Source organism: Neophocaena asiaeorientalis, unplaced genomic scaffold (genome assembly GCF_003031525.2).
Source record: "Neophocaena asiaeorientalis asiaeorientalis breed wild unplaced genomic scaffold, Neophocaena_asiaeorientalis_V1.1 scaffold46, whole genome shotgun sequence".
Taxonomy (NCBI): Eukaryota; Metazoa; Chordata; class Mammalia; order Artiodactyla; family Phocoenidae; genus Neophocaena; species Neophocaena asiaeorientalis.
In genome coordinates, this window is record NW_020175393.1 from 16,186,030 (window position 1) to 16,196,376 (window position 10,347).

Below are 10,347 nucleotides of genomic sequence, written 5' to 3' on the forward strand. Positions count from 1 at the left end.
CCTACCCCTGGAGGATTCCCACCCAACGATTCATTGTTCAGGACGGCCCTCAGAAACATAGCCGTAGTGAACACCTAACAGTGTTGCCCTGGAGAGGAACACTGACACTGTCAGGCTGGTACTAAGATGATATTTCTTATTTAATAAACCATGGCAATTTCATAGACAATAAGTCCTGATTCTTGAAAAACAACAGCTTTAACCTCAGAGCTGAGCCTCTGGTATATAACACTATTAATACTTTGAACTTAGAGATATTATAGATGATCTAGATCTTAAACAACTAGATCTAAATCTGGATATCAGCTAAATCCTGATTTTATCAATGCCCCGAGGCCCTCCAGATGACCCTCTGTTGCAAACGTTCTCCTCTCTCAAAACCATGTCTACCTATTAAGTATCTGACATTGCTTCTTGTCAGTTGGCCCATTTTCAAAATATCAGCCCCCAGATTAAAAACCCAAAAGGATTCTCTGCAGCTACTCATTACCTTCTCTATATTAAATCAAAATCAAGAGAAAAGGAGTTTTCCTTGTGATGTGCACAGCATGAGATAAAATGATACCCATTTCTTTGAGTAGCCATTGTCTTTAAACTATAATATACAATAAGTCCCCTGCATATGAACGAGTTCCATTCCGAGAGCGCATTTTAAGTCCTGTTTGTTCTTAAGGCCAACAAAGTTAGCCTACGTACCCAGCTAACACAATCAGCTATATAGTACTGTACTGTAGTAGGTTTATAATACTTTTCACACAAATAATACATTAAAAAACAAACAAAAAATAAAGAAAACATTTTTAATCTTACTGTACAGCACCTTGAAAAGTACAGTAGTACAGCACAACTGCTGGCATACAGGCACTGGCATCGAGTGAACAGGCAAGAAGAGTTACGGACTGGAGGAAGGAGAGGAGGTGGGAGATGGTAGAGCTGAAGGATTGTCAGCAATAGGAGACAGAGGGCAAGCTGCAATGTCACTCACGCCTGACGTTGATGGAACGCACGTTCACATCTCTGAAAGTTTGCACCTTGAAGGTTCGTATGTAGGGGACTTACTGTACATAAGTCATTAACGGTGGCACAGGGCCTCCTCCTCTACTGAGACCATTGTTTGTTTGTTTTTTAAGGCTGTAGAGTAGAAAAGACAATAGTATCTCGATGGTAACCCCACCACCTAAGCAAGAAGTTTTTTTTACTTAACTTATTTACTTATTTATTTATTTTTTAATTTAAAAAAATATGGAACGCTTCATGAATCTGCGTGTCATCCTTGCGCAGGGGCCGTGCTAATCTTCTCTGTATCATTCCAATTTTAGTATATATGCTGCTGAAGCGAGCACTATTTATTTAATTTTTTAATGACAGTCTTAATTTAAGGGATATATGTTCTTCTATCTCCCACATTGTTCTCTACTATAAGTACAAGGGGATGCTGTTTGATGACCTAATGAGGTCAAGGAGCCTTGAAGATCATTTCCCTAAATCAAGAAGCCCACAGACACTTTACTAGGAGCAGATGAATGCTTGGCTCCCAGGAAGACTTCCCAGCCTCCACTGCTCCTCCTCTGCTCACCTCACCCAGCTCCCAGCTCCCAACTCCCAGGATGCAGTTCCCCGTTACTTTGTGGATATCTGTTTCCCAAGCCCTCCAAGAAGCAAGACTGATAAACTGGGGGAAATCACTAAGCAAAATCATCACCCCTAATTTACTGTCCCTATTTGTTCTTTCACTATTTTCTTTGTCTGAAAACTCAGATAATCAAAGATTACCTGGTGCAAAAACTCATTTTATCGAGAGGGAAACTGAGCCTCAAGGATGTGAAATACCTAAGGGCATGGGTAGTTAATGGCAGAACCACAGTGAAAATAAAAGTGTCCTCTCCTCTAGTGTTCTGGGCACCTAATTTCCAGTCCAGCATTCCTTCTATCTGAACAGACTGCGGTCCAAACCTGAACCAGCTGCCTCTGTAGACAAATACCCTCCTTGCTCTGCACACCATCTTTGTGCTTCTGACTGCTCCTCCAGCTCCAGAGTGTATCTGAGAAACCAGTCCTACTCAAGACTGGGCACACTGAGCTCCAACCACCACCTCAAAATGGCCAGTTTTACACTTTTGTGAAAACCCACCTTGTTTCCCATCCTTATTTCAAAGCTAGGGTTGGTATTTCAAAGGACAGCACACAGGGTGTATTTCACTGGCACAGGAGGCGGGCATAGGCAGGACAACTAGAATCAGCTTTGCCTCTTTGGCCTGCAAACACATTCACCTTGACCTCATCCTTACCAGACAGCAACAAGCAAGAAATCTTCTACTTAAGGATGGTCCAAAACAGGCCACAACCTTGTCACACTACCTTCAAAATGATCAGCTGGAGAGTCAAGGTGTTAGCTCAGTATGGTCACTGGCATGCAATTGGGTCCCAAAAGGAATATTCAAGATTCCAACCTACCCAAATAACATTATTTGTACTTTAATTCAGTCAACATATTGAGCACTTCCTATTTCCTAGACACTGTGTTAGATGATACAAAGACTAATAATAACTGTCTCCAGGTAGCTTCACAGTCTAGCAGGAAAATCAGATACATAAACAAATGACATGCAATATGATAGAAACATGCATGGACAGTTGTGTACCAGAGAAAAACCAGCAACACAGAAGCAATCTGTGAAGACCTATGCTGTATAAAGCCTCACAGGAAGCACCATGGGAGTTACGAAGATGAATAACACACTGGCCTTGAAGGATAACAGTAAAATCTAAAATTGGAAATAAACATATGTCTTAGACATACTTTTTCCAGCCGAATAAAACACAGTACATAATGAAGCAAAAGTTACTAGAGAGGCAGGTATAAGCTCTGTGTTATGGGAGCTGCTCATTTCAGCTAAATGATCAGGAGGGACCTCCAGACTTAGAAGACACATTTGAACCGGAGCTGGAAGGACAAGGCACATTTTGATATAAACTGAGGATGGGAAAGGGCATTTCAGAGACAGTACCTAACAAAAGGCATGCAGGCATTACAGATCTTCCTTGACTTAAGATGGGATTACATTCCAACAAACCCAATAAATTCAAAACATCATGATGTAAATGCATTTAATACACCTTAACCTACCAAGCATCATGGTTTAGCCTAGCCTACCTCAAATGTGCCCAGAACATTTATCTTAGCCTACAGTTGGGCAAAATCATCTAACACAAAGCTTATTTTATAATAAAGTATTGAATATCTCATGTCATTTACTGAATAATGTACTGAAAGTGAAAAATAGAATCGGTGTCTGGGTACAGATGTTGGTAAATATATCGGTTGTTCACCCTCATGATTGCATGGCTCACAGCCACTGCAGCCTCATGAGAGAAGATCATACCACATAGCACCAGCCTGAGAAAAGATCAAAATTCAAAATCTGAAGTACAGCTTCAACTGAATGTATATAACGTTTGCACCGTCGCAAATTTGAAAAATTGTAAGTCAAACCATCGTAAGTTGGGGACCGTCTGTGGAAGGGGAACAATCAGGACCCCATGAGCCCAGGTCACGGAGCGTGGTGGCAGGTAAAGCTGTAAAGGTTGCAGATTTCAGATACTAAGTCAAATAATAATTTAAATGCTAAGGGGTCTGTATTTTGTTCTGAATGCAAGCAAACGATACAAGAAAAGGCACAATCAGAGCCATGCTTTGAGGATCATTATTGCAGGAATGTTGAAGGCGGGTGGAAGGCAACAATTGGGAAGAGCAAATGTGGTTATTAAAACAGTCCAAGTACACAAAGGAACCCATCTACGGAAAAGAAACAGACTCACAGACATAGAGAACAGACTTGTAGTTGCCAAGGGGGAGGGGGTTGGGGAGGGATGAATTGGGAGTTTGGGATTAGCAGATGCAAACCATTATACAGAGAATGGATAAACAACAAGGTCCTACTGCATAGCACAGGGAACTATATCTATATTCAGTATCCTGTGATAAACCATAATGGAAAAGAATATAAAAAAGAATGTGTATATATGTATAACAATTGCTTTGCTGTACAACAGAAATTAAAACAACATTGTAAGTCAACTATACTTCAACTAAAAAACAAAAACAAAACAGTCCAAGTGGGTGAGCAATGAGTTAGAGGAATGGCAGTAGGTCTGGGAATAGGAAATAGATGTGAGAGACACAGATGCTGCTGAGATGGCTACGTGATCACATGTGGAGGAGGGACAGGGGAGCTCACGATGACTCCATGTCTCCAAGGTACATGGTGAGGTCAACACCAGAACCAAGGAAATCAGGAGAAACTGCATCCCACTTCCTCTTCCATCTGTATCTGCTTTGCCTACCAAGGTCATCCATCTACCATCGCCACTGAGATTTCAGCTGCTCATGGCCTTCCTCACTGATCAGTCAGGGTCTGTCTACCCAAGAAAACACCTCACTGCGGAGAACGGGCAGAGACAGGGTGACACGTCACCAGCCATGTCTGCATCCACTGACCCCTCTTTTTTTTTTTTTTTTTGCGGTACGCGGGCCTCTCACTGCCGTGGCCTCTCCCGCTGCAGAGCACAGGCTCCGGACGCACAGGCCCAGCGGTCATGGCTCATGGGCCCAGCCACTCCGCGGCATGTGGGATCCTCCCAGACCGGGGCATGAACCCGTGTCCCCTGCATCGGCAGGTGGACTCCCAACCACTGCACCACCAGGGAAGCCCCCTGACCCCTCATTTTATCAACCCTGGGATAGACCTCAATGTTTCCGAGGAGGAGCCATCCTCAAGGACCTGAAATCGAAGTTCACCTCACTTAGAAAGTGGAGAGAAAAATAAGGAGGAACCATCTCCTTCTGTCTTTCCTTCTTTTTTTTTTTTTTTAACGATTTTTTTTTGATGTGGACCATTTTTAAAGTTTTTATTGAATTTGTTACAATATTGCTTCTGTTTTATGTTTTGGTGTTTTTGGCCCAGAGGAATGTGGGATCTTATCTCCCCAACCAGGGATCAAACCCACATCTCCTGCCTTGAAGGCAAAGTCTTAACCACTGGACCACCAGGGAAGCCCTATCTCTCTTCCCTTCTTATCCCCCTTTCCTCTCCTCCTTTCTTGTTATCATTGTCTGCTCTTGCCTGCCCTCCTTTTCTCTACCCCCACCTTCCTGCAGTCTCTACCTCCATTTTCATTCCTCTCTTTGTCCAGTTACATTTCCCCACTCCTTCTTCCTCCTGAGGAATTGCGTGAGTTAACAAGTTGCTTGGTAACATGCAGTGTTAGACGTGCCTTTGATAGTAAATCTCACGTCTCTTGAACCTAGTTATTTGTTCCTCAAGCAGAGCAGACATTCAACAAAGCAGGCATTAAATCGATGAAATAATATGTCCTGTCATCATGAAATTATGTATCCATTTTTTGTTTGTTTATATGGTGAGACCATGGGTAGTTTCTGGAACGGTCTCCACCACATCTGGCTAGGGAATCTGGTGAGGAAAGGAGTTATCAAATGGGAAATCAAGGCATATGACCAAAGAAGACTTGAATGTGAGGTCAAACTTTTATTTCCCCACGAGCCATTAAAATAGAAGATATCTCTTAACGGCAGTTTCACGCACGCTCATAAATAAATGGTTTCTGTGTTTCCACTCAGCTTCTGACAAGTCATAGTTCCTTGAAGAATGAAGAGAAGACATAGTCTTTAGAAGCATAAATTTCTGTCCTTCCCATTTTCCTCCAGAAGCAGATTATTGCCCGTCATGAAGGGGAGGTTTTTCTCTGACCTCATTTGGGGATGGAACTTTTAACCAAAATGGTGTCACCCCTGAACTCACTCCTACACGCCAACGTAAGTGACCACAGAAGGAGAAAGGCCCTATAAAGAGAGAGAAGGTAGCGCTACACTTTGTCCATCTCGCAGCAAGCACAAGCTCATCCACTTACAGTGAACTGGGAGAAACTACCATGGCTCGTGTGAGAACTTCATCCGTGGTGAGTCCCGCACTAACGTGCAATGCTCTCGTCGATTCGGGCCAGATAATATTTCTGGACTGCAGGCATGAAATCCTGGATTCTAGCTATGGAAATCCAAGAATACTGTCTACGTAGGATGGGAAATGAAACCCTTGATAGATACTTGTCATTGTATAGCATTTTCAAGAACTGGTACACATCAGTTTGAAAGGTGAGATTAAAAATGAAAGATAGCTATACTGGGGCTAAACCACACAAGAAGTGTCACACGATGCTGTGCTCTAAGAAAGAATGCTTATTGAAAATCTGTTTCCCTGAGTACAAGGGATTTAATATAATTCTCCCATTTTTCTTCAATCCAAAATGAGATGGGTCACTATCCTTGAGGATTTAATAAGTTGTGGCAGTGACTTTTCTTTCCATTATTCTATTATTATACTATAGTCTTGGTACGCTAACCCTATTTATTCTAACTAGACATAGATGTATAGATGGTATAGGTGTGGTTTAGAGTAAACGGTCTTTATGTTTTTAAAATATTTAAGTTAAAACGTCTTTTTTGAAACCCAATTTGATTACCGAATCAGTATATGTAAATTTAGAAAACCTGGGAAATATACCTAAGAAAAACATAAGGGGGGGGTCCATTTTGGATTGGATGTTTGCCAGTGGTACCAACAGAATTTTTAACTGATACCACATGGATTTTCTACAGCCCTTTATTTCTAAGGTGTACATTTGATTTCACATAGGGTTTCACAGAATGCACGGGGTGGGATCGATGGTGCAGGAGGACATTTCTTCCTAGAAAATCAAGGTCATTACCATCCCAGTGACCTGAGAGTGATGCATGTACTGACAGGTTGATGACTTGCCATCTTCACTAAAATTACTGCCAGCCAATGAATAATGTGGTTTTTCTAAGTCAGAAAAGAAAAGTGTTCAAGACTGGTAGAAATGCCATCCTAATATTATTTTATTCATCTAACCAGCTTTTCATTTAACAGACCTGAAAATTTCGTATAGATTGTCCTTGTCCATAGCATGTTCTCAACTATCAGCAATTCCATCATCACCAACCACACTTTGTTGACAAAACCCATGTAGCACTAACCCAGTTTCCCACCTCTCTCTCATTTCCCACCCAGTTCCAGTCACTGCTGCTGCTGCTGAGTCTGGTGGCTCTTGTGAAGGCAGGAATCATAATCCCACAAAGTCCAGGCTGCCCGCATGTTGAGGACAAGAACTTCCCCCAGTATGTGAGGCTCAACCTAAACATCCTTAACCAGAAAGTGAATTCCAGAAGACCCTCCGATTACTACAAACGCTCCACCTCACCTTGGACTCTCCAGTAAGTAAAAGTCCCAGATAAAATCTCTGTATTCTTCTACCTTGTATGTATCAGACTGCCAGTTAAATCACCTTGAGAATGGTATTACTCAGAATCATCCGTCAAAACTGGAAGGGCCATTGTGTAAACCAATGATTCTCAAGCTTTCATTCTACAGATTGCTTTGCTACAGCACAGCTCTCCCCAGCCCCCATAACACCTATTCTACTAGTTCTCATTGCCCCAGAAATCCATCCAAATGAACGGTGGTCATCATTCTCATATTTATGACCCCCCAAGTCTGTTGTTTATTTATTTTAAAAAGAAATAGACATTTATTGTAGGAGATTAGTGCTTGAATTCTCTTTACCAGAGCTCCCAGAGAAGATGTGTTGAAAATAACTATTAATTAACTGGAATTTTTGTGCTTTTTTGGTTGTATTAACACTGGGAAAATACAGCTTGAATACCAGTGGAAGAAGTATCATTCTGGGTATTTCCACCCTTTTTTGAGTTAGACAACATCCCCAACAGACCAATATTTGCTGCGTCCTTAGTACATCTAGTATTTAGATGGATTAAGTACAAAATGTATTTTGATAATTTGATTTTAGGCAAATAATCCTCAGTTGTATGGAGCCTACAGAGTCACCTGACTGTAGGGTTTCTCGTCTTCTTACTTCTACTTACTAAGAATAGTTCAAATAAATGAATTCAGAAGTCGAAGCAAATTATTCACTCAGCTGGAGGGGAGAGAGAAGGTTATAAAGGGGCTTAAGATTTTGTTTGCAGCCCTTCATATCAGCCGTGGGCTCTGTTCCGTCAGTGTGCTGTCAGATAAAATTTGAGTGCATTCTCTGCTTCAAAGACAGACTTCATTAAGTCAGATTAACAGATATCTTGTTTCTATACTAGTCCTTTAGTCTTTTTTCATCTATCAAATGTACCCTAAAGAAATTAACCTTTGTGTCAAATTTAAATCCTTTCTGTGGTTTCAGTCTATCTTCTTTTGTGTATGCCAGAAATTGGGGAAAACTAATCATTGTCTTTTTTTCTATAACACTTCACGGGCTTCGAAACACAAGTTTTCCCCAAACTACTTCTTTTTCAGACTAACAGCACTTAGAGAATTCACAATGCCTATCATTTGCTCCCCTGTGAATCTGTCTCCCTCTGTTTATTCCTGTTTGATTTCCTTCCTGCTCTACCAGGAATTCACTTTCTTCCTGGCTTTTGTCTCCCTTGCAGCCGCAATGAGGACTCTGAGAGGTACCCCTCTGTGATCTGGGAGGCCAAGTGCAGCCACTTGGGCTGTGTCAATGCTGAAGGGAAGGTGGACCATCACATGAACTCCGTCCCCATCCAGCAAGAGATCCTGGTCCTGCGAAGGGAGCCTCAGCACTGCCCCCACTCCTTCCGGCTGGAGAAGATGCTGGTGGCCGTCGGCTGCACCTGTGTCACCCCCATTGTCCGCCACATGGCTTAAGAGCTTCCGGACTGACCCCCACTCCCCAAATCAGTTAGGCTTTCTGGGGATTAGACCCAGCCCCATTTCTGACCCAAATCACCAGGGTTCTTAGTTCATCCAGTGGAAACTCCAGAGGGAACACTGGTTTAGAGATGGAATCTGAACCATTTTTCCCTTTCCCCAAGAAGGAAGTTTTAGACTGAGTACCAATTTGCTTCTTGTTTGCTTTTCTAAGGGCTTTAAGTTATTTATGTATTTAATAGGCCCCAAGATAACTCTGGGGCATGAGATTCCATTTTAATGAATTACATGCCTTATTTTGTATTTTTTTAAGACAAGATTGAAGACTTGGGAATTTTATTATTTAAAAGGTAAAACCTATATTTATATGAGCTATTTATGGATCTATTTATGTTTCTTAGTCTTTAGAGAAAGGTGAAATATATGAGTATCTGTACTGCCTAGGGAAATCCTAGATAGGATTAAATAGCAGGTGAAAATTTCTGAGTTTGTACTGCATATGGCTACAGGATTTTCTTCTCATTGTCTCTTAGGAGTGCATGACATGGCTGAAAAGAAAGACTAAACCTAGTTTCATATTTATTACCCTAACTTTGTAAATTGTTCAAGTTTCACAAGAGAGACGGCAAGTCTAACTCTGCTCTGTTAAACTCTTGTAATAAAAACAATTGATAATAATAAAGTTTGGGAAGAAAACTCATTTCCTTATTTGTTTTCTCATTAAGAGGACTTCCGAGGGCTTCCCTGGTGGCGCAGTGGTTGAGAGTCCGCCTGCCGATGCAGGGGACACGGGTTGGTGCCCCGGTCCGGGAAGATCCCACATGCCGTGGAGCGGCTGGGCCCGTGAGCCATGGCCACTGGGCCTGCACGTCCGGAGCCTGTGCTCCGCATCGGGAGAGGCCACAACAGTGAGAGGCCTGCGTAACGCAAAGAAAAAAAAAAAAAAAGGACTTCCGTGAGCTCAGCTCTTTCATATTTGGAAGGGTGTGCAAATTTATCAATAGAGCAAAACAAAGCATGCCTTTGAGTAGCAACAACCTCCACCCACCCCAAGTCCAAGTTCTCAATGTTATTCAAGACAATACAGGATGGAGGCCCGCATACTATTAGCCAATGCTGTGGACACGTGCACTCTGGAGCAAATTAAGCAAATAAAAATAATGGCCCTGGGAAAATGACATGTCATTTTTAAAGATCGTATGGGGGGAAGAAAAAATCCTCCCGAAGGTATGACCTGAGGTTTGACAGGAAGGAGGAAGTTCTGGGAGGAGACATTGTTTTCAGACTAGAATGGCAGTGTCTCCCCAAGCTCAGTCTGCTTTTGAAGATTAATGTCAACCAGAGATCTAGAAAGGAACATTTCTCTCTTGCTCAGGTCATACCCCTAGGACAACCTCTCCTGCCCTCGGCCTCTGATTCTGTGCACCCCAGGACACAGAAAAGAGCCACCGGGGCAAAACAAACTTCAAGCATGAGAAAAGTTCAGCCCAAGTAAAATAAAAACTGAACCATATTCAATTCCAGAGTAGTTTCAAGTTTCAAGTCATAACCATTTTCCCCAATCATGGCC

General features: G+C 42.1%; 1 protein-coding gene and 1 non-coding gene across 3 annotated transcripts; one reads left to right on the top strand and one right to left on the bottom strand.

Moving 5' to 3' along the window:
* Positions 1-1,236: 1,236 nt before the first annotated feature.
* Positions 1,237-1,343, bottom strand: LOC112414089 (U6 spliceosomal RNA). The gene has a single exon (XR_003006072.1). It is a non-coding gene; the product is annotated as a U6 spliceosomal RNA (small nuclear RNA).
* A 4,529-nt stretch (positions 1,344-5,872) lies between these two features.
* IL17A (interleukin 17A) lies at positions 5,873-9,276 on the top strand. Of its 2 annotated transcripts, none has more exons than XM_024766276.1 (3): positions 5,873-5,976; positions 7,107-7,309; positions 8,537-8,883. In XM_024766276.1, exons 1-3 carry the CDS (start codon positions 5,950-5,952, stop codon positions 8,772-8,774), a joined length of 468 nt encoding a protein of 155 aa, XP_024622044.1. In that variant the 5' UTR covers positions 5,873-5,949; the 3' UTR covers positions 8,775-8,883. The 2 variants fall into 2 exon arrangements, with proteins under 2 accessions (XP_024622044.1, XP_024622045.1); XM_024766277.1 differs by having other exon boundaries at positions 5,944-5,976; positions 7,113-7,309; positions 8,537-9,276.
* Positions 9,277-10,347: the final 1,071 nt, after the last annotated feature.

Bases quoted from the DNA above. Each gene is read 5' to 3' on its own strand.
- IL17A (XM_024766276.1), top strand. From the start codon at position 5,950: ATGGCTCGTGTGAGAACTTCATCCGTG. The intron at 5,977-7,106 runs GTGAGTCCCGCA...TTTCCCACCCAG, and splicing joins GTGTGAGAACTTCATCCGTG to TTCCAGTCACTGCTGCTGCT. The intron at 7,310-8,536 runs GTAAGTAAAAGT...TCTCCCTTGCAG, and splicing joins ACCTCACCTTGGACTCTCCA to CCGCAATGAGGACTCTGAGA.